Source organism: Lynx rufus, unplaced genomic scaffold (genome assembly GCF_022079265.1).
Source record: "Lynx rufus isolate CCGP_SWC_20201006 ecotype Redwood Valley unplaced genomic scaffold, mLynRuf1.p SCAF_7, whole genome shotgun sequence".
Lineage (NCBI taxonomy): Eukaryota > Metazoa > Chordata > Mammalia > Carnivora > Felidae > Lynx > Lynx rufus.
In genome coordinates this window covers 24,074,529-24,099,887 of record NW_025814889.1, presented here as the reverse complement: position 1 = coordinate 24,099,887, position 25,359 = coordinate 24,074,529, and the positions used below count along the sequence as shown (strand labels likewise).

The following is a 25,359-nucleotide window of genomic DNA, read 5'->3' as shown; positions in this document are numbered from 1 at the left end:
CCCTCCCTCCCACCCACCATCAACCCTCAGTTTGTTCTCAGTTTTTAAAAGTGCTTTGGCTCTCTCCCACTCTAACCTCTTTTTTTTTTTCCTTCCCCTCTCCCATGGGTTTCTGTTAAGTTTCTCAGGATCCACATAAGAGTGAACACATATGGTATCTGTCTTTCTCTGTATGGCTTATTCCACTTAGCATAACACTCTCCAGTTCCATCCACGTTGCTACAAAGGGCCATATTTCATTCTTTCTCATTGCCACGTAGTACTCCATTGTGTATATAAACCACAATTTCTTTATCCATTCATCAGTTGATGGACATTTAGGCTCTTTCCATAATTTGGCTATTGTTGAGAGTGCTGCTATAAACACTGGGGCACAAGTGCCCCTATGCATCAGTACTCCTGTATCCCTTGGGTAAATTCCTAGCAGTGCTATTGCTGGGTCATAGGGTAGGTCTGTTTTTAATTTTTTGAGGAAACTCCACATTGTTTTCCAGAGCGGCTGCACCAGTTTGCATTCCCACCAACAGTGCAAGAGGGTTCCCATTTCTCTACATCCTCTCCAGCATCTATAGTCTCCTGATTTGTTCATTTCAGCCACTCTGACTGGCGTGAGGTGATATCTGAGTGTGGTTTAGATTTGTGTTTCCCTGATGAGGAGCAATGTTGAGCATCTTTTCATGTGCCTGTTGGCCATCTGGATGTCTTCTTTAGAGAAGTGTCTATTCATGTTTTCTGCCCATTTCTTCACTGGGTTGTTTGTTTTTCGGGTGTGGAGTTTGGTGAGCTCTTTATAGATTTTGGATACTAGCCCTTTGTCCGATATGTCATTTGCAAATATCTTTTCCCATTCTGTTGGTTGCCTTTTAGTTTTGTTGATTGTGTCCTTTGCTGTGCAGAAGCTTTTTATCTTCATGAGGTCCCAATAGTCCATTTCTGCTTTTAATTCCCTTGCCTTTGGGGATGTGTCAAGTAAGAAATTGCTACGGCTGAGGTCAGAGAGGTCTTTTCCTGCTTTCTCCTCTAGGGTTTTGGTGGTTTCCTGTCTCACATTCAGGTCCTTTATCCATTTTGAGTTTATTTTTGTGAATGGTGTGAGAAAGTGGTCTAGTTTCAACCTTCTGCATGTTGCTGTCCAGTTCTCCCAGCACCATTTGTTAAAGAGACTGTCTTTTTTCCATTGGATATTCTTTCCCGCTTTGTCAAAGATTAGTTGGCCATACGTTTGTGGGTCTAGTTTTGGGGTTTCTGTTCTATTCCATTGGTCTATGTGTCTGTTTTTGTGCCAATACCATGCTGTTTTGATGATTACAGCATTGTAGTAGAGGCTAAAGTCTGGGATTGTGATGCCTCCTGCTTTGGTCTTCTTCTTCAAAATTCCTTTGGCTATTCGGGGCCTTTTGTGGTTCCATATGAATTTTAGGATTGCTTGTTCTAGCTTTGAGAAGAATGCTGGTGCAATTTTGATTGGGATTGCATTGAATGTGTAGATAGCTTTGGGTAGTATTGACATTTTGACAATATTTATTCTTCCAACCCATGAGCATGGAATGTTTTTCCATTTCTTTATATCTTCTTCAATTTCCTTCATAAGCTTTCTATAGTTTTCAGCATACAGATCTTTTACATCTTTGGTTAGATTTATCCCTAGGTATTTTATGCTTCTTGGTGCAATTGTGAATGGGATGAGTTTGTTTATTTGTCTTTCTGTAGCTTCATTATTAGTGTATAAGAATGCAACTGATTTCTGTACATTGATTTTGTATCCTGCAACTTTGCTGAATTCATGTATCAGTTCTAGCAGACTTTGGTGGAGTCTATCTTAAATATTATTTTATAATTAAATATTCCAAATGTACTTTTTTTCCTGCTCCCCCATAATGGTTACCTCTCTGTTCATTAAAGGCTAGATAGTTGGTCAAAAGTTTGCCTCTTCTGAGAAATATATGCATTACAGTTATTTTCATGTGATTTTAAAAAGGAGAGTACAAACATTTCTCTGTGCTCACTATTTACGTAACCTAGGTTAACGCTTAGTGTTGTGTGAGGAAGTGATTTAGAAATGACAGCTGTCAACCTAATGCTGGGAAGTGAAGGATGCTCTCTGTATTCGGAAGAACTGACTGAACTCAGAACACAAAGTTATAGGACCCTTTGTGTGATGGGATTGACAAAAGGAAAGCTATACAAATACTTCTGAAAATTCCTATTTTGAATAGAAAGTGAAAATGTATGCTGGTTTAGTCAACACTATTATTCTTTTAAAAAACTATCCCACAGGATCCTGCTGAGATATTTAACTCATCTAATAGTGTGTTACAGCCAGGAGGACCTTAGAGATGACCTCATTCAGGGATTCTTAACCTGGGGTCTGTTAATGGTCTTCAAGGGGGCTGGAATCAACCATGCACAATATTTTGGTGGGTATGTAGAAATATATCCATTTTTAAAATTTTGGAGTGAAGAACATAGTTTTAATAGATCCTTTTATTCTTTCTTTTATTCTTTTTTTTTTAGATAGAGAGAGAGAGAGAGAGAGAGAGAGAGAAAGAGAGGGAGTGGGAGAGGTGCAAAGGGAGGAGAGAGAACAATGCAGGGCTCGATCCCATGAACCATGACATTATGACCTGAGCCAAAATAAAGAGTTGGACACTGAACTGACTAAGCCACCCAGGCATCCCTCAAGAGATCCTTAAAAGGCTCCAAGATGTCCATCAATAACTAAGACCACTGATTTGTCATTACATGCCTTTAATAGCTGAAGAAGACAAGATGCAGAGAAATGCAGTAATTTGTCAAAGGTTGCACAACAAGTTAGTGGAAAAGACTGGCACAGTATACAGGCTCTTCAAAATCTTAACATAAATCTTGACAGATTTTTGCTGAACTATATGAATGGTCTTATTTTAATTTGTTAAACTTTATTTAAAAAACATTTTTTTAACATTTATTCATTTTTGAGAGACAGAGAGAACAGAGTGTAAGCTGGGGAGGGGCAGAGAGAGAGCAAGACAGAATCCAAACCAGACTCTGGGCTCTGAGTTGTCAGCACAGAGTCCAACGTGGGGCTCGAACTCCCTGACCTTGAGATCATGACCTGAGCCGAAGTCGGATTCTTAACCAACTGAGCCACCCAGGCGCCCCTGTTTGTTAAACTTTCTATAAAAATTTTGAAAATCTAACATTTGGCTGGCTTTCTTTAGTGTATGGAAAGGAAAGTTACCAAATAGTAAAGAGGCTGTAGTGGAATTTTCAGCAGATCGCCTTAGTGCCAAACATGCAGATGATAAGTAGCAAAATGTAGTCGTCTGTGGAATACATAGATAGTGAACATTCTGGAACTTTTCCATTTTCACCTGAAAGCTTGGCATCATACAGATGGCCACACATGAACATACAAAGTGTTTTGATCATTAAATCAGAATGGGCAAACTGGAATTTGATTTGCAGACCCAGTCAGATAGGTTACAGTTTAGCAGAAAGGGAAAGAAGCAATTCTGGGGGATAGAGAATTAAGAACATGGAGGAATAATGGATAATCTCTTAGACATTCTGGATAATATTATGATGTGGTGTGGCCCTTCGTGGAAAAATGACTGAATTACATGCCTGAAATGTGTATAGAATAGTCTTTTATGCTTAGTAAGCAAATGTGAACAAGGTGACTTAAGGTAGGCATTTATCCTGCTTTTTGTATACAATTTCTACAGATTGTGTAATTTGTGGCAGAACAAAGCTTTAGGTGTAAATGGAAGGGTTTATACCTGTGCGCAATCCCTGGTACATAGAGAGTACTCAGTCAGTGGTGGCTGTGATTCTTTATTTCTAAGATAGGGTACTAGGCAGGGCATAAACGATGACATTATCGTTCATATATTCACTCTATCATTTACTATTTACTTAGGACATTTTGGAACCAAAGTTCATTGGAGGTCATAATTCCTATCCTTACAGGATTATAGTGAGAGTTAAAATATAAAAAGAAAGCTTTCCTTTGCCTTCAAGATTTAATTCAATCCCTCAAAACAAAGCAAACAAACAAAAAACCTGCTGGAATGACATTTTATGAAAGTATAAAATGGTACATACACTTTGCAGTACACCTTCCTATTAAAAGAACATATAAATTGATGTCACTTTAAAAATTCACTTTTCATGTTTATTCATGTTGCTACAGTTTTTGTGTTCCAGGACATTTGCATTTTTATAGCTATCTGGCCTAATAAAGGGCTACTAGGAAATAAAGCAGATCTACTGAGATAGAACTGTAATAATTCAGCGATAGCAATTAGAAACGTCTTCAAAGGGACTCATATACAAATCAATAAATCAGAAAACAGATTTACATCACCTGACATTTGGGGAAAAAAATGTTTCCATGAGAATTTTTACCTTGGCGATGTGCCGTGCTTCAATAAGCTGTTAATACGATTGACTATCCAACTAAAGAGACGCCCGTATAAAGTTTTGGCCATAGCATCTCTGACATCAGTAGCTTTTTCGACCGTATTGGGTCGAATAATGGTTTCTCCTCTAGTGACCACACAGTGGGAGGTAAGAGCCTCTTTTAGTTCATCTGCCTGAATGCAAAGCAAAGAAGCAGCTAAAAAAAACAAAAAGATGTGTTGTTAGAAAAAGTTATGGCAATGAAGTCACTTCCTATAGAATGAAAACGTCTTAATTTACCTTCTTCAAACGACATAAAAGAAATATGTGAAGACTTTCTAATGTAAAAATAAGTTGCTGTTGAGTAGGAGTCCTGTGTCTCTTCTTGATCATTTTTCTCTCCCTGACTGGTCACATGCAGGCTGCCATATAATAAATACAGCACAACCCAAACCGAACTGGCTGACAGGAGGGAACATTGGCACAAGCCAGGGGTTGTTTACATGATGCCAAACATAATTTCACTGAATTATGTGAAATAATTTATAAGCATAATGAATAAATTTGGTATAATTTGGACGCCATTATCATATACACATTTTCAAAATGTAGAAATTAACTGGAAGTTACTTAGACTTGAGGGATATGCTCAAACCAATGTATTTTACCTAACTTTTGCAATATTTAACCAAAACAGCATAAACCTTATCTCAACATTAATGTATTTTTGTATCCTACTACTTCTCAGTTATATATTTCAATAATTAAATTCTGTTAAAGTGTGATGCCTGGAACATGCATATTTAATGGTAATTAAATATCACAGGGAATTTTAAATGAAAAATACCTAAATTCAGGGAATAAAACTCATTTTTTAATATAAAACATCTTTAACCCAAACTATCACATGACAGACTATTTTTTAAATCAGTTCTCCCTCCTTTTAAATTATTTTCAACATTTTGAATTTTACTTTTAGCATTGGGACAAGATAGTTCTCAGCTATGTGGCTAAGATCACTGGACCTTGCTTAAATATTGTTTTCACATTGTAGAGGTAATCCAAGTCCACTGTAGATATCTTGCTTTTCAAGTTAACATTCTGCATTTCTTTCCTTTTAAGCATGTTTACTGTCACTATTCTGCACATATATTTCATCTTAATATCTTAAGCATTTCTCACTTTATTAAATATCGCTTGTAAATTTTAATTTGCTGCATAATAGTCTGCTATATATTATATCAATAATTTTAAATTGTTGGATATTTAGGTTGTTTCCATATGTTCATAATTGTAAAGAATGCTGGGATAAATATTTTGTGTATGAATCTGTGTTCCTGTTTCGTATGATTTTCTTAGCATAAATTGCTTAGAATCAGTAATTGGTTCAGTGTATATAAACATTATTTAAGCCTTCTTATGTATACTATTTAGCTATTCTTCAAAAACCCTGAACCAATTACATTCTTATCAGCCAAAAAAAAATTTTAATGCAATTTCATGGGTACCACATATTATTTTTGAGAATGGCCTATTTGATAGGAAAAAATGCCTTCATTTTTCAATTTGTTTTTAACTGACTCCTAGTGAAGCTAAATACTTTCTTTTTTTCATATTTTTATTAGTAATTTGTAGTTTTATTTTATAAACTCCCTTTTTTCATTGATATATTTGTCTTTTCCTAATAAGCTTAGAAGAGCTCTTCATAGCTTACACATATTTCTTATATGTATAGTACAAATATTTTCTTTTATTTTTTACCTGTATTGCAATTTCGTTTCTTTTTCTTTTGTTAGTATGAAAGAGTTTTAATATTTATGTAGTCAAATATCCATTAAAAATCCTTTCTGCTTTTGGTTTTCTGCACATAAAATCCTTCAAGTCTTTTCTCATTTAAGGATTATATAAACGCACTCTTGTCCTGAACTTCTATGATTTTTTGCATTTAAATGGTATAGATTTGTAATTTATTTTGGTATATGGTGTATGACAAGAATTCAAATCCCCCCCCACCCCCACTCCCCTAAGTGGCTAGCCAGTTTGCTGTCCCTACAACACTGATTCCCTAGTGATTTGTAATGCCATTTCTGGCAATTCTGCTTGGATCTGTTTCTGTTTCTGAATAGTGTTTCCCATTGATTAATATGTCTACTTCTATTCCTGCATTGTTCATTTTACCTGGGGATATATTGCTAAGTATAATACCTCATAAGGCAAACTTCTAGTCTTGATCATCTTTATCTAGAAGGAATGGAAGCTAATCACGAAACTTAAGTAGGAAGATAGAGGGAGGAAGAGAGGGACAGTGAGGGAGAGAGGGAGAGAAAGATTGAGAGAACCTTCTAGATACATGAATTAAGTGGTTTCTGAATGAATTGTGGAGAATGGCCTGGAAAAGTTCAAAAACTGATGTAGAATGAACAATTGGGAGGTTACTTAGCTCAGGTGAGAGGTGATGTTGTCTTCAGTGAGAACGAAGATGATGGACATAAACAGAAGTGGTCAGATTTGAGAGATATTTATGAGACAGAACAGCCAGAACTAGCCCCTGATTGAAACAATGTACCTGTAAAACCATCAGGAAACATGGCCTTGGTTTGGAGATAATTCCTTGCAACTTTAATTATAAATCATTATAAGTTAGCAAAATTTTTATTTGCCATAAAAGGCTATTCCACAAAGTGCTTTAATTTTAACTATATTCATATAAATATTAATCTTTTGTGACCCGTATGACTGTTTCCTATATAGAAATAGGTTCTCAATTATCAAAGTCAGTTCTTAGTTTGTTAGTTTCTGAGTATATATTCATAATCTACAAATACCTCTGTGGTCAATCATTCTCTTCATTGTTGATAACTCTTCTAATTATGATCAATGGTGAGATCTGAATATATCACTGGAGTTTTCTGTTTTTTCCTTCCACATCTGATAACTGGGGACTGCTGGGAGCTACAGATCAACCTGGAACTACTGGCCCATGGGTGCCAAAAAATATTAGGTCTGCTGAATGAAGGTTCAGCCCAGGATCTACATAGCCTGCAGCACATTGGCCAGAAGAAGACCCGGCTCATCATGGGCCAGAGGGAGATCCATGGCCCAGAAAAAAAAACAAAACAAAACAAAAAACAACTATCAGTCTAATATCTTCTGGTCATTTAACTTTATTTATATATGAAAAATCAGAACAGGTTCTCAGGTCCACGGCAATCATTACATGCCAATCTCAGTTCTTCTGTATTACTAAGCTGGTCCCAGAGACAAAGTGGCATGGAGATGATAGGGATCTAAGGACAGGTCCAGACTAGAATGGTTTGTATCTGGTCCTCTGAAATTTACCCTAAAACAGCTCATTCTGTTTCTGATTAAGTATAAATCAGAAAAAATATATAAATAAAAATTTATATCATGATTCTCTACATTATATATGAAACATAACAAATCTGGAATTATAGAGGCATATGCCCACATTAAAAATTAAAAAAAAATAGCATATATTCTAAATAAAAAAGCTGTGCCACCAGAAAATCAGTGGGAAACCTTAAGTTATTGGAATAATTCATTAAACTCTGCTAGAGAAAAAAGTTGATTTAAAGCAAATACAATATTGCACTTTTCTTGTATACAAAATTATTGCAAAATCAGTTAACCCAGGATGAATGAGTATAAAAATTCATCCGGTATGAAAATAAATATACAAGTCTTTATTGCTTATAAGTGAAATAAGTCAGTCAGAGAAAGATACCATAAGTTTTCACTCATATGTTGATCTTGAGAAACTTAACAGAAGACCATGGGGGAGGGGAAAGAGAAAAAAAAAGTTACAAACACAGAGGGAGGGATGCAAACCATAAGAGACTCTTAAATACAGAGAACAAACAAACTGAGGGTTGATGGGGGGCGGACAGGGAAAACTGGGCGATGGGTATTGAGGAGGGCACTTGTTTGGATGAGCACTGGGTGTTTTATGGAAGACAATTTGACAACAAATTATATTTAAAAAATAAAATAAAATTATATATACACTAAATCTATCAAATAATAACTTTAACTCCTTTCAGATCAGTTTACTAAATTTTAATTATATTTTCTGTGTTTTTACATTGAAATGTAAGTAGCTCCTAAAACAGTCTAACGCCTAGACTTAGGAAGGTTTTCTTCAGTAATCAGTTATTTTGCAGGCATGAATATGTGTTTTAAATATTGGACTTTAAAAGCTTCATTTTATGCAAATTGAATCTGAATATTCTTTTTCAGGATTCTCTATCAGTACGATCACTTGAAATTATCTTTTTTTTGAAGTTTTTTTTGAAATTGTCTTTATGTGACACTTACAAGTATGTCATTAGACATTTTTCAAGAGTTCAGTGTTGGGGCGCCTGGGTGGCTCAGTTGGTTGGGTGTCTGACTTCGGCTCAGGTCATGATCTCACAGTTCGTGAGTTCGAGCCCCGCGTCGGGCTCTGTGCTGACAGCTCAGAGCCTGGAGCCTGTTTCAGATTCTGTGTCTCCCCCTCTCTCTGCCCCTTCCCTGCTCATGCTCTGTCTCTCTCTGTCTCAAAAATAAATAAACATTTAAAAAAAAAAAGAGTTCAGTATTGAACAGAAGATAATAAAACTCACAGTTTTCCAGAGCTGCATGATTGGAAATGTGGCTCTTGTCAAGCTGGTGTTCAGTTGCCACAGAAGAAAATTCAATGTTTCCAACATTCATGATTGCAGCCAGTATACTGTATATACTTCCAAGTTGCTGAAACATACCATGAAAATGTTAACATCACCTTCCCTGGCATATAGCAAGGCAGTGACTATGGCTGGAGACAGACTGGGTAAGAATGCTAAGGCTCCAGCATAAGAAGGTCATCCCATAGACAATGATGTCATTCTGAGACCCAAGTAAGCCAAGATCCAAGTAGGCCCAGTCTCATTTGTTATTTTAATATGAGAGGTGAGCATGGTACCTGTTACCCGGCGAGTGATAAAAAAAAAATTTATGAATGCCAGTATGAAGAAAAAAAATAAATGAGGAGCTCCCCTCAGAGGAGGTAAAAATATCTAATTCCTTGGGCCACAGAAAAATTGGTCTATGTGATACTTAACTTTGGGATTTAATGTGGTCATTTCCAGATGTTCATTTTCCTTGAGGCCATCTTAAAAGTGAGCTTAATAAAGGGAGCTAAGGAAGAAAGACCCAAAGATCCCAGCATCAAAATCAAAGGATATGTATCGTTTAAGTATAGGCATGAGAACTCTGGACTACAGCTTAGAATTTATAGTAGTAAAACCCTAAATAAGGTACATAAAAATATATTCAGAAACACACACATACACACACACACACATACACACACATACACACACACACACACACACACACACACACCACACCTCTTCTTGGAGGCATAGAAGGCATTTTATCAAGGAGTCTATGGTAATTCTTGGTGTCATTCCAACTATGTTCAAGGTGCAGTAAGGTATAGGAAACAGACAAAATCTTTATTGTTTTCTTACGTTGCTGCCTTTATTTTAATCCAGCTCCTACACTTAATAGAATTGATTATTCCATCCACTCCAACATTCTAAGTCATGATAAAAACTGGATGTGAAAAAAATCTTCAGGGACATTTTTTCATTCATATATAACATATGAATACATAAACATTTAAACAAATACATTTGCTGAATGAATATATAGATATATCTGTATATATCTAGGTATTCACTTATCCAATAAATATATATCTTATGCCAGGCACTGCTCTTGTCACAGGGGATTCAGAAGAGGCAAAACTAAGATCTTTGTTCCCTTGGGGTGTTTAGGCAGTGAAAGGGCAGGCATTAAGAAACAAATAGACAAACATGACATTTTCAGTAACAAAACGGGCTATGAAGAGAAAAACACATAGAGGAGCAATGGAGAGTGACTGAAAAGGGCAGGGAGGGCCTTTTGAGTTGGGGAGGTTAGGGAGAGCTGCCCTCTGAGAAGCTGAGGCCTTGGTGACAAGGGAACCACCTAGGCAAAGGAAGAACTGGAATCAGAACATTCCAGGCAGAGGGGACAGCAAGGGCAAGGCCTTGCATGAGGAAAGAAGGAAGAGTGGGGCTGGAGGACAGTGAGGGATGATGTGATAGGAGCCAGAGAGGTGAGCATGAGCCAGGCCCTCTGGGCTCACTGTAGAGTTTGGACTTCATTTGAATCACTATGTAAAGCCACTAGAGATTTCAAAGCAGGGAGCTGTGATATTTTAAACTGATGAATCTGCCTACTATGTGGAAATGAATGGATTGGGAGCAGACAGAAAAGTGGAATTGTCAGGAGGCTATCGCAGTAGTCTAGTGAGAGATGATGATGGCTTGGACTAGAATAGTAAATGGTGGAGACAGAAAGAAGTCAATGCACTGGGGTATATTTTGGAAGTAGAACAATAAATGTGCTGATAGGCTGGATGTGAATCACTTTTCTAAGAATACTCTCCTGGTAAGGAATTTCCATTTGTAACATGCATAACTTGTAAAGAGGCAACCAGTGTGGGCTTTAATGGCAGGCGGGGAGACAAATACAGCATCTGACATCCTGCTGTATTTTTCTTGAGGAAACTGTAGACGTTATGGATAAATGACACCAGGAATATGCCTTGAAATAGACTGTTGAAAACTGTGTTCCTTCAAAACTTTGTGTGTCAGTTACAGACTAGAAAGTCCAGGTGTGTAAGTTCCCAAGTTGGATTTTTAACAGCATTTAGAGATTCATTACAGAGAATCACATGCTGAATCAATCGACATTTAATTCTTAATTCAACTGTTTATGAGAAGAACTGTGTAATCCTTCTAGACTGGGGCTCCCCTTGATATCCTGTAATTACAATATTCATTTGGAGTACAGTTGGAGGCTCAGAAGACAGCAAATCAGGGCCCTAGCTCAGTCTGGGTCTGGCAGCTAGACTGATGGGGCTCAAAGGGGCCTGACCTCGGGCACGGGTATGACTTTGACCAGGCACTTGGGTCATTCGTGGCACAAAGACTAATCATCTCTGATGCTGTCACCCCAAGGAGTCCAGAACGATTTTTATTTGACAATAATAATAAGCAAAAGAACATTTTTTCATTTTACATATAAAACTACTAAGGCATAAAAAAACAAAAACAAATAAAAAACAACAAAACTACCAAGGCGTAAAACAATCTAACAATGTTCCATGGACTTTGAATGAACTGAGATTTGAATCCTGCCTCCCAGCTCACTGGATGCACTATACCTTCCCACAGAGGAAGAAGAGTGGCTTACAGGAAAAGCATACTCTCCAAGTGCTCCCTAGAGATTGGAAAATATTCACAATTCCCTCTATCTACTCCACCTCCTGCTTTGTCTGTACCTGAGGAGGCTGGACTGCTACTGCTCTTGCAGTATCTTCAAGGAGAAACATGTTTCTGGCTTGTTTTCTGGAAAGTCAGACCTTCATTGTTCTGATGCATCAGGCTCCAATCTACTCCACTGCTGCTCTGGACATTCCCGCTCTGCTTCTGAGCTTGTACACTAGGCTGATCACCTATGCAGACAGCAACCCAAAACTATGTGTGTGGGGGGGCGCCTGGGTGGCTCAGTCAGTTAAGCATCCGACTTTGGCTCAGGTCATGATCTTGCGGTCTGTGGGTTCGAGCCCCGCGTCGGGCTCTGTGCTGACAGCCCAGAGCCTGGAGCCTGTTTCAGATTCTGTGTCTCCCTCTTTCTCTGACCCTCCCCTGTTCATGCTCTCTCTCTGTCTCAAAAATAAATACATGTTAAAAAAATTTATAAAAAACAAAACAAACCAAAAAAATACCGTGTGTGGGGCAAGGTCACTACTCTGTCTGCACTGAGTTAATCTTCCCAAGGCAAAATAATTGTTAGAAGGACTCTTCCTCTTCCAGAAGTTTCTTGTACTACATCTCTTATTCAACCATCCACCCATCCATTCGTTCATCCAACCAGCATCTGTTTGCTATTTATTAAGCACTATGTCAGATACTGGATATATCAATAACTAAGAATAATTTCTGTTCTCAAGGACTCTACAGTCTCCTGGAACCAAAGGGTATGGATCATTTCCTATACTGAATTTCTATATAGATTATTTCTATGTATTTCTACTTTCTGTATTTTATTATAGTTCTTTTAATAAATAAACTTTATTTTTATTTATTTATTATTTTTATGAAGGCTTCACATCCAGTGCAGAGCCCAATGCTGGGCTTGAACTCATGACTGTGTGATCAAAACCTGAACTGAGATCAAGAGTCAGACGCATAACTGACTGAGCCACCCAGGTACCCCTAAACTTGATTTTTAGAGCAGTTTGAGGGTCACAGCAAAACTGAGTGGAAAGCATAGAGTTACCAGTTAGCCCCTGTCCTCCTTGCTCCACACACCCAGCTCTCCCCACTATCAACATCCTGCATTAGGGTGATGCATGTGTTATAATCAATGAACCTACACTGAAACATGATTGTCACCCAAAGTCCATAGTTGACATCAGAGTTCACACTTGGTGTCGGATATTCTCTGGATTTTTATAAATGTATGATGACACCTATCTACCACTATAGTACCATACAGTATTTCCATTGCCCTAAAATCCCCTGTGCTCTGCCTACTCACCTCTCCTTGCAGCCTATAACTACCCGTGGTCTTTTACTGTTTCCATAGTTTTGCCTTTTCCAAAATGTTATATAGTTGGGATCATATAGTCTATAGCCCTTTCAGATTGGCTTCTTTCACTTAGTGATGTGCATTTAAGGTTCCCCCGTGTGTTTTCATGGCTTGATAGCTCGTTTCTTTTTAGCACTGAATAATACCCCATTATTAGGATGTGCCACAGTTTATTTATCCATTCACCCACTGAAGGATGTCTCAGTTACTTTAAGTTTTGGTGATTATGAATGAAGTTACTACAAACATTAGTATACAGGTTTTTGTGTGGATATAAATTTTCAATTCCTTTGGGTAAATACCAAAGACCTTGACTGCTGGATCACATGGTAAGAGTATGAGAACTCTTCCCATGGAGACTGCCATGTGAAGAAGAAGACAGAGATCAAGGTGAGGCCTCTGAAATCCAAGGTCACTAAGGACTGCCAGGGAATCACCAGAAGGTGGAGAAGAGGCATGGAACAGATTCTCCCTCACAGCCCTCTACAAGAAACTAACCTTGTCTCAGACTTCTAACCTGTAGAACTGTGAGGAAATAAATTTCTGTTACTTAAATCACCTGGCCTGTGGTACTCTACTACGGCAGCCTTAGCAAAGGAATATAGTATCAATACTTTTTTACTAAATTGATGAATAAGATGCATAACCTTGGGATAATCATGTTTATTCTTTTTCTTTTAATGTTTGTTTATTTTTGAGAGAGAGAGAGAGAGAGAGAGAGAGAGAGAGAGAGAGAGAGAGAGTGCAGGTAGGGGAGGGGCAGAGAGAGAGGCAGACATAGGATCTGAAGCAGGTTCCAGGCTCTGAGCTGTCAGTGCAGAGCCCAACACGGAGCTCAAATTCATGAATCATGAGATCATGACCTGAGCCAACATCGGACACTTAACCGACTAAGCCACCCAGGCTCCCTCAATGTGTTTATTCTTAACTGTTTAAAACCTTTGAGATAATAGTAGAGACATAGAAAAAAAATCTGGCAACTAACTTTTGTGACTTGAATTTAAATACTTATTTGATAATATACTTATGATTTTAATTTTAAAAGCATAACATAATTTGCAAAGTGTATTCAAATATATAAAATACTTGATCTTCTACATTAGTAATTTTAAATTATTATATTTTCAGGGCTAGTAAGTTGAAGTGTTTAAGATTTAGTTAAATGACTAGAAAGTTTAGAAAGTCCTTATCATTCCTGATAAGACTGCTGTGTTAGTCATTTAGAATATCTGAAAGACTGAAATGTACTAAATTTTTACATAGTTTCAGGCATGCAAAGAACTTAATTATATCTGTTTAGGACAAGTTATGAGTTAAGTGAACAAAGCAGACAGAAAGTTGTTTCTAATCTTAGACAAAGACTGTTAGATGCACAAATTGAAATAAAAGATGTGTCAAGAGAATGAGAAGACAAGCCACAGACTGGAAGAAAGTATTTGCAAAAGGCACATCTGATAAAGGATTGTTATCCAAAACATAATTTTTTTTGAAAACAATAAAAAAAAACCTGGTTAAAAAATGGGTCAAAGACCTTAACAGACACCTTGCCAAAGAAGATGTACAGATGCCAAATAAGCATATGAAAGATGTTCCACATCATACGTCATCAGAGAAATGTAAATGGAAACCACAAGGGGTTACCATGGCATACCTTTCAGATTGGCCAAAAGCCAAAAAAACACTGACAACACCAAATGCTGATCAGGATGTGAAGCAACAAGAACTCTCACTCATTGCTGCTGGGAATGCAAACTGTTACAGCCACCTTGGTGGACAGCTTGACAGTTTCCTACAAAACTAAACACACTCTTACCACCTAATCGAACAACTGAGATCCATGGTATTTACCCAAAGGAACTGAAAACTTACGTTTTCACCAAAAGTGAATCCTAATGTCAACTATGAACTTCGGATCATAATGACACGTCAGTGTAGGTTCATCTACTTCCTTCCTTGTAGGTTTCTAAGAATTCCCCATCATTTTCACACCTTAGTTCCAGTTCATGTTCTTTTTCTCCTTCTCCACACATTATAATCTCTTCTTAGAACCTCTCAGTGACCAGCCACTAGACTTCATGTTTCTATAACATTCTCTGTTTGTTATCATGGAATTGATTACATTTTATTGACATTATGCTTAGCGTATGTGTCTTCTATCAGATTATAAATTCAATGAGGACAGAGACTCTGCTTAATTCATATATCTAATTCCTACACAGCAGGCACTCAATTAATGCTTATCAAACTGTTTTCTTTTGCATCAATCAAGTGACAGTAAAGTTTTCTTCACCCCACTCAAGAGAGTGGTGAGAAAGGACAATCCCTGGGCTTCAAAGCAGGTGGGAATCACCGTGGACCATGACAAAGTGACAACAGCCCAGGCTGAGGGGTGTGGCACTACCCAGTCTAGCCCTGGGATAGTCAAGATGCTAATGCTGCCACTGAGAAAGGACAGAGAAGGCAGGATGGGGAGGAGCAGGCTGGGACAGGTACCCACAGGCAGGGACACTAATCAGAGCCCACATTACCAGCCAAACAGGAACTGACAAGAGGAAAGGAAGGAGAGGCCCTGCCGTCAGCATGTGCAGGTGAATTTCTATACAAGGGATATTAACATTTGCTCTGTGTAGGATGAACTTCGCACGTTCTTAAAGCAATAAAATGACATGACCAATCTGCAAAGATTAGAATTAAAATTATATAGCCCTCAATTTTAGTCATCAAATCATAGATAATGAAACTTATTGTACTGATAATGAAACTCACACTAGACAGGTTTAGTTATTGGTCTAAGGACACACAGCTAGAGACAAGCCATGTCGAGGAATTTAACCCACAGGTGCTGACTCCCTAGTACAGAAATATTGTTATTTTAACTAACTGTCTTCCTGGGTCCCATCATTCATTTCGTTCAGGTCATTAGTGTTGGCTGAGTTAGGACCTACTAGAATCATAACTTATTTTCTGCATTTTGAATGAAGACAAGTAGGTATCAAGTTATTATTATTTTAAAATCATTATCAAATGACTAACTAAAAAAAGACTGATATGCCTCTCTCACCCCAGCCCAAACCAATTTTTTAAAATGAAGCATTTCACAGAAATTCACTTAAGATACTTAAAAACTTGTTTCACAAGTTTTGTTGTAACTGTATTTTGTTGTAACTATAGTCATAACTTGTAATCCAAAGAAAATGTATTAGAATGTTATTTTAGACTATCATAAGAAATGTAAGCAAAATTAAAGCAGAAAAAGGCATTCCCATCTTAGACATGAAACAAATGGCTGTGCTAAGAAAAATAAAACCTCCTGTCATGACATAGTAAACGTGTTCTCTAAATGAGTTGAATCATAAAACTAGTCTCCATTTACTTTAAAACCATGGCAGGACAATGGCTTAGGAAATCATATGTTTTAAAATGTTTTAGAGGTTTCCAACTTGTGTGATTTTCAGAGAAGATCTGCTTTTGATTTGCCTGTCATTCCTTTTGATTTGCCTGTCATTCCATTGGTGTTGACTCACCAATGCACAAGTGAATTGTATGTAACCCCTAGGGATATTTAAAGGGACACATCTACCATGGGTACTATCAACACCCATCAGAGAATGATAAGGGAGGGGGAGAGAGAGAAAGAGATGGTCATCTTGGGAGAATCACCACAACTCTGCTCCAGTAAAGTGGGAAAGCAGCAAGCTATGCTTGGAGGGTGTGAGAATCATGTTATTTAACTTGATATTGAAAGCTGCCTGCTTCCAAAATGGAACTGAAGCAGCCGCTGACACAGGAAATATCCAAGAAAGCCAGTGAGGTTAAAAAAAAAAAAAAATCACGGGTGCCTGGGTGGCTTAGTAGGTTAAGCATCTGACTCTTGCCCAGCCCCTGGGATCTATGCCTAGTGTAGAGCCTGCTTAAGATTCTTTCTCCCTCTCCCTCTGCCCCAACTCCAAAAAAAAACAAAACAAAAAGAGAAACAAAAAAAAAACCCACAAAAAACAAACAAACAAACAAAACCATCAGGGCTTGGATAAAAAGAAAATAAACATCTACTCAGTTTAATTCTACTGTCTCCAAACCTGGGCAATATGCCCTGTTAACTCTCTGAGTCTCTGCTTTCAGATGGGAGATACCACATCCTAGGAGAGTCACCTTGAACTGAACCAAGTCTTCACAAGATATTTAACAGTGGGGTACCTGAATGACTCAGTTGAGCAGTCTGACACTTGATTTCAGTTCAGGTCCTGTTCTCACAGTTTCATGATGGGGGGTGGGGCCTGCTTGAGACTCTCTGTCTCCCTCTCTCTCTACCCACCCCCTCTCAAAATAAAAAATAAAATTAAAAAAGAGAATAAAATAATTAAAAAAAGATACTGCGCAGTGATTATGCTTTGCTCCAGAAACAGATTTTATATTTTCCTTTATTCCAAACTATATGTTTAGATGTTTGCATGCTCAATAAACACCGAGTATGTGTAAGTTTAGAATACTGTGGTTTTAGAATACTGTGTTTTAAAGAAATGAATTATATTTGTCAGTAGATGTTAACTGCAAAACTACTTTCATTTCAGTGTTACTAAATATGGTTCTACCAAGCAAAAGAAAGGAGCTGAACCAAATATAAGTAAAACCCTGCCTCTAATGAGAGGGACTTAGAAGTAAACAAACCAATTAAAAATGATTCCCTGCTTCTAAGATAGCAACCTCTGGGGGAGGGAACTGCTAAGAAGATAAGCTCTTCTGATGACAAACACCCGGGAAAGGAGCTACAAAGAGGTCCAGCCCTGGTCAGAACCAGGAGCCGCTTGCCTCCTGTATGACATGCTTCTAGTTTGGAGGACGCCCTGAGATGCAGTCAACCTCTGTTGTTTCCCCCAAAACCAGTCAGCCCACAGAGCCAGAGCACCGTCCAAAGGATCACCTACCACGAGCAACATTCACCTTATGACCAAGGACTGGAGAAAAGGGTAGATGCTGCCTTTTTCTCTATTCACTGCACGCACAAATAAGTTGGCTTCTGCTTTAAGAGGCAGGAGTTCACCCCCATTACCCCCCGGGCTTAAATCAACTTGTCTTTATAGGTACAAGCTGGGGGTGAGGGCAGGGTTATGGAGGGAAAGTGATATAGCAGAAGGGGAGGAGCCAGATTTGAAAGTGAATTTTGCCAGGCAGAGTGAGAAAGGTACACTGGGAAGCAGTTGTGCCCAGGGAGAGACTGGGGTCAGGGTAGGGTTAGGGTTAAACTAATTAGTATCGTGCCAGCTGGCAGAGCAGCAAACGTTCTATTTCTACTCACAATGCGGCCAACCTAGGTTTACACTGTGCTGAAACACTCAGAGGAGGACAAGATCTTGGTCCTTTAAGCCAGAGAGCAAAAGACCCAAGTGGTCACCTATGATGCTTGGGACATCAGAAGGAAGTATAAGAAGGGGACCTGGAACATGGCTGAAACTCATGCTTCCAGAGCTGAACCAACAACAAACACATTTATTTTGCCAATAATAAAAGTATCTATTTTATTAGGAAACGTATTAGGGTTATCTCTGACTCTAGATACTACAGTTGAGATGTTGCTCCCAAAAGGCAGTCAGGTCAGGTTAACAGCACAGTTTTCAGCACAATACAACATGATACGACACTCTGACCTCAGAGCACATATAGGGATGTACAGCACTCTACTCCTTACATGAGATAGCCACAGTGAGTTCTATAAGCTTAATAATCACTTGATTGTCAACCAATATGCCATCCTCACCATTTCTCTCTCAGCTCTCCAGCAAAAGCTGCTACTGGTCAAGCAAATTCTCCCATCCTCATGTATCCATCCAGTCACCCTGCCAACCTTTGCTGTTGTTCTCTTTTATAAGGGTGGAGTAGGGAAATGAGAGTCACACACTGGCCACTGTAAGAACCAGGCATCTGTCTTGCTGGGAGAAAGTTCTTCATATTATAGGTAAGCAAAGAGTACAAGCTTCCTCCAAAACCTTCAGAAATCTTATCAAACAATGGTTTCTTTGTTCCACTTTACAGCATTAAGCTATTTAATGCGTCAACAGAGAGAAGGTCCCCCCCCCCCCAATCATCTCCTTGCTACCTAGGTACCACAGAGCCACTGAGTTTCCCTATTTGAACTGCAATTTACTGGTTATGGAGTTGTAAGCCCAGTGGTTACAAGCACAGGTTACAAGCTGTGTTGACAGCTCAGAGCCTGGAGCCTGCTTCAGATTGTGTGTCTCCCTCTCTCTCTGTCCCTCCTCCGCTCATGCTCTATCTCCTTCTCTCTCTCTCTTAAAAATAAATAAACATTAAAAAAAATTAAAATAAAAAAGAGACTAAGGCCAAACATACATAAATGAATGTAAAAGGAAACACAACCAGAATAACTTAAAAGCATCAGAAAACAGCATCAGTCATATCTATGGCATCAGGTTTGATGATGATTTCTTAGCAAAATACAGATAACCCAAAAAGAAAACAGAATTTAAATAGATAAGTATCACAGAAGAATCAGAAAGCTGATTAAAGACCCAATATGAAAAAGGCCCAGGACCAGAGGCACATATGGCTGAGTTTTATCTAACCTTAATTCCAAGTTTTAAATATCACTGATCCCCAATCTTCTCTAATGATAGAAATAACCTAGGGTGCTTGTAAAAGGCCCAGCTGACTAGGTCTCTTCCGTGGAAATTTCTATATAGAAGAGGACCTATGTATCTGTGTCCAGGTGCTTTATGTCTTCAGAGACACTGGGAGCTAATTTTAACTCTGATTTAAACTTTTATAGGCCAAAGAAAAAAGATAAAAAGCTCACTGGCATACCTTTAATATGCAAATCTGATAAAGATATAACAGAAAACTAAAACAGTAGGTAAATCTCACTGATGAATATAGATGCAGAAATTCTAAATAAAACACCAGGGAATGTAATCCAGAAATTTATCTAAAGAGAAGCACAGTTTGATTCCATTATATTTATTCCAGAAACGTAAGGATACTTACATATCAAGAAATCTATCAACATGATAGATGTCAACAAGTTGCTGTAGAAAAATATGATGCCAACTGATGAAGAAAAGGCATTTGATAAGTCTGCAGGATTCCTAATAACAGCCCTCAGCAAAGCAGCAATAAAAGGAAATCATTATGATAAATGCTCTTCATCAGAAATAAGAGCAAAACAGTGAAACCATTTTACTTAAAATCAGAAACAAGACAGGGAGACAAGTTATAATCATTTGTAATTAATACTGACTTAGACTCTAAGTCTTAGATGCTCTAAGTACACAAAAGAATAGGATGACTGACATAACAGGAAAAAAGTATAAAACTCTTCTTTTTGCTGATGACATGATCATATATTTACATAAGACTACTAGCAGAAAAAAACATTTAGAATTACACCAAAACCCATGACCTGGTTAGGAAAAAAACCTAAAAGCTTAAGTTCTACATAAATAAAACTATAAATTATTAAAAACTCAAACAACATCTAAACAAATAAAAAGGCAGGTCATGACCCGTGATGAGAAAACATAAATAACATGATAAAAATAACAATGCCACAAAAGTTACTAAAATACAATTCTCATTAGAATTCCAGCAGGGGTTTCAGAACTGAATAAGTTGATCTTAAAGTCTATACAGAGAAACAAATGACAGACATTAGCTTAGGCAAGGATTAAAAAGAAGAAAGTGAGAAGAGGACATGCCTTTCTTGGTAGGATACTTTACTAAAAATATAATATCAAACCACTGTAATTGTCAACAGAATATTGATATAGAGACAGAAACATAGACTGGTGGATAAAATAATGACTCAGAAAGAGATTCCATTCTATATAAGACTTTAAATTTTTTTTTTTCAAGGTTTATTTATTTTTGGGACAGAGAGAGACAGAGCATGAACGGGGGAGGGGCAGAGAGAGAGGGAGACACAGAATCGGAAACAGGCTCCAGGCTCTGAGCCATCAGCCCAGAGCCCGACGCGGGGCTCGAACTCACGGACCGCGAGATCGTGACCTGGCTGAAGTCGGACGCTTAACCGACTGCGCCACCCAGGCGCCCCTCTATATAAGACTTTAATATAGGATAAGTCAATTCAGTAGGCAAAGGGTAGTTATTTAACATAGTGAGGCATGACTGGCTCTCCACTGGGAAGAGAATAAAAGTGGTACCCCATTTGGCACTATGTAAAAAATTAATTTCAAATGGATCAAATATATTTAATATATTAAGTATATGTTTTTAAACTTTCAAAACAATCTAGGAGTCTACATGTATAATCCAGAGAAAGTGGAAAATTTCTAAACCAAGACTAGAACCCAGATGTTATAAACAAAAAAAAGACTTGTCTGAATATACAAAAATGAAAACCCTATTTTTATATGGTAAAAGTAATGACAAAAAGTTAAGAAAAAAAAAGTGTAAGTATGCCATGGACCAGCCATACAACTGAAAACATATTTAAAACACAAATGATAAAAAAATATAATGTCAATAATATTCAATGAGAAGAAATTGGCATAAAACATAGAAATGACTCAATAAAAGGGCAACATACATACATATATGTTCATAAAAAGCAAATCCAAGCAGCTAACACAAAAAATAAAAAAAAAATTAAAAAAAGGAAAGATGCTCAAATTCACTCCTAGTTAAGGATATGCAAACTTGAAATGAGAGGTTACATACACCCGTCAGATTACCAAATATTTAAAAAGCTACAACACATGGCAGAGATGGTGGTGTAGGGGACTCACATACATTGCTGGTAGAAATATCAAATGTTTTATAGTTGTTAGAAAGCAATTTTGCAATTCATATTCAAATTTAAAATACATATACCCTATGACCCAGCAATCCCACCACTAGGGACCTACCCCACTGAGATAAAAGCACCAAGAAATAAAAACAAATTATGGCCTTGTTCAGTGACAAAGACTTAGAAACATTAATAGTTGTATGCCCAGTTATATATGAATGGCAGAATAAATTATGGTAGTACATACCACGGAACACTATGTTGCCTTTAAGAGGACTTATTAGGAGCACTTGGGTGGATCAGTTGGTAAGCGTCCGACTTTGGCTCAGGTCATGATCTCACAGTTTGTGGGTTCGACCCCCATGTTGGCTCTGTGCTGAAAGCTCAGAGCCTGGAGCCTGCTTTGGATTTTGTGCCCTCTCTCTCTGTGCCTCCCCTGCTCATGCTCATGCTCTGTTTTTCTCAAAGATAAATAAACATTAAAAAAAATTTAAGAGGACTGATTTAGTGCTACACTAGATGACTTGAAGGGATTTCCGCAAGGTATTGCAGAGTGAGAGAAACCAGGTATAGAAAAATGTGTGTAATACCAGTTAGAGTGGCTAAAGTTAACAACTCAAGAAACAACAGATGTTGGTGAGGATGTGGAGAAAATGGAACCCTTTTGCACTGCGGGTGGGAATGCAAACTGGTGCAGCCACTCAGGAAAACAATATGGAGGTTCCTCAAAAAATTAAAAACAGAACTACCCTACGACCCAGCAATTGCACCCCTAGGAATTTATCCAAAGGATACAAAAATGCTGATTCAAAGGGGCACATGCACCCCAATATTTATACCAGTGCTGTCAACAACAATCAAATTATGGAAAGAGCCCACTGTCCATCAACTGATGAATGGATTAAGAAGATGGTGTGCATACACACACACACACACACACACACACACACACACACACTACTTGGAGATGAAAAGAATGAAATCTTGCCATTTGCAACAACGTGGATGGAAACGGAGGGTATTATGCTAAGTAAAATAAGTCAGCCAGAGAAAAACAGATACCACATGATTTCACTCATATGTGGAATTTGAGAAAATTAACAGATGATCATAGAGGAAGGGAAGGAAAAATAAGATATAAACAGAGAGGGAGGCAAACCATAAGAGACACTTAAATATAGAGAACTGAGGGTTGATGGGGAGGGTTGAGGGGGTAGGGGAGGTAGGTGATGGACATTAAGGAGGGCACTTGTTGGGATGAGCACTGGGTGTTATATGTAAGTGATGAATCACTGGGTTCTATTCCTGAAGACAAGACTATACTGTATGTTAACTGGCCTGAGAATGAATGTATATATATGTATGCATATGTACATATGTATATGTACATATATGTACATGTACATATATATGTGTGTGTATAAAAGAAAGATGTGTGTAATATAATACCATATTAATAAAACAATGCCCATCCCTCCAGATTCATGTGCATGTACATGTGTGTTTACACATGTATACATGGTGTCTATAAGCAGTACTTAATAAGCAAGGAGATAAATATGAAATGCTGGATTATAAATGCTGAGTTGTTAACATCCATTTGCTGGGGAAAGGAAAAAAGAGCAGATATGGATGGAGGGGGTGAGATGGGGAAGAGCAAGATGAACAAAAAAGAAGTCTTATAAAAGGCTGCGCTAGAAAGTGACAAGGTGATCCTCAAATTCACATAGAAATTCCAGGGACTCAAAACAATTGGGAAAAAGAACAAAGTTAGGGGAATCACACTTTCCAATTTCAAAACTTATTACAAAGCCACAGTAACCAAGCGTGAGACTAGCAGAAACACGTAGAGGTAATTATAATAAAACTGAGAGTTCAGAAATAAATCTATACATTTATGGTCAACTGATCTTTTTTTTAAATTTTTAAAAATGTTTATTTATGTTTGAGAGACAGAGACAGAGTGTGAGTGGGTGAGGGGCAGAGGGAGAGGGAGACACAGAATCTGAAGCAGGCTCCAGGCTCCAAGCTGTCAGCACAGAGCCCAACGCGGGGCTCAAACTCATGAACCGTGAGATCATGACCCAAGCAAAGTTGGACACTTAACCAACTGAGCCACCAGGCGCCCCTTCTTTCTTTTTTTTTTAAGGTTATTTATTTTGAGAGAGGGAGAGAGAGTGAGTCGGGGAGAAGCAGAGAGAGAGAGGAACAGAATCCCAAGTGGGCTCATCACTGTCAGCACAAAGCCTCCCGTAGGGTTTGATCTCATGAACCATGGGATCATGACCTAAGGTGAAATCAAGAATCAGATGCTTAACTGACTAAGACACCAAGGTACCTCAATTTTCTTTTTTTAAATGTTTATTTATTTTAGAGACAGAGAGAGAGAGAGAGTGTATGTGAGCACAAGGGGGCAGGGGCAGAGAGAGAGGGGGACAGAGGTTCTGAAGTGGGTCTGTGCTAAAAGCAGAGAGCCCGATGTGGGGCTCAAACTCAAGAACAGTGAGATCATGACCTGAGCTGAAGTCAGATGCTTAACCCACTGAGCGACCCAGGCGCCTCTATGGTCAACTGATTTTCACAAAGATGCCAAACCCAGCAATGGGGAAAGAATAGTCTTCAACAAATGGTTGTGGTACAACTGAATATCTACATGCAAAAGAAGCTATCTCACATCAGACACAAATATTAACTCAAAGTGGAACAGTAACCTGTATGCAAGAGTGAAAACAATACAGCTCCTGGAAGAATATTTAGGTACGAATTTTTGTGACTTTGGATGAGTCAATAGTTTCCTATATATGACACAAAAATAACAAGCAACAAAAGACAAATGGATAAACTGGACATCATAAAAATTAAAAACATGTATACTTGCAAAGGACACCATCAAGAAAGTAAAAAGAGGGGCGCCTGGGTGGCGCAGTCGGTTAAGCGTCCGACTTCAGCCAGGTCACGATCTCGCGGTCCGTGAGTTCGAGCCCCGCGTCAGGCTCTGGGCGGATGGCTCGGAGCCTGGAGCCTGTTTCCGATTCTGTGTCTGCCTCTCTCTCTGCCCCTCCCCCGTTCATGCTCTGTCTCTCTCTGTCCCAAAAATAAATAAACGTTGAAAAAAAAAAAATTAAAAAAAAAAAAAAAAGAAAGTAAATAGATAATAGGAGCGTCTGGGTGGCTCAGTCATTTAAGTGTCCGACTTCGGCTCAGGTCATGATCTCGCAATTTGTGAGTTTGGGCCCTGCGTCGGGCTCTGTGCTGATAGCTCAGAACCTGGAGCCTGCTTTGGATTCTGTGCCTCTCTCTCTCTCTGTTCCTCCCTGCCCTGTGCTCTGTCTCTCTCTCTTTATCTCTCAAAATTAAAGATTAAAAAAAAAAGAAAAAAGAAAAAAGAAGGTAAAAAGATAACAAAAGGGAGACAATTTTTGCAAATCACTTACCTGATAAGGGACTTGTATTTACAACATAAATAATCCTTAACAATTCAATAATAAAAACGCAACCCAATTTTTTAAAAAAGTAAAGGGTATGAATAGACA

General features: G+C 38.2%; 1 protein-coding gene across 1 annotated transcript in view; it reads right to left on the bottom strand.

The window, feature by feature from the left end:
* The window catches only part of MYO3A (myosin IIIA), a 226,806-nt gene that overhangs the window by 87,380 nt on the left and 114,067 nt on the right, over positions 1–25,359 (bottom strand). The window contains exons 16-17 of the mRNA XM_047066241.1: positions 9,006–9,132; positions 4,390–4,600 (exon numbers count right to left, since the gene is read on the bottom strand). Of these exons, the coding sequence (XP_046922197.1) occupies positions 4,390–4,600; positions 9,006–9,132 (338 nt within the window). The remainder of the gene's footprint in view (positions 1–4,389; positions 4,601–9,005; positions 9,133–25,359) is intronic.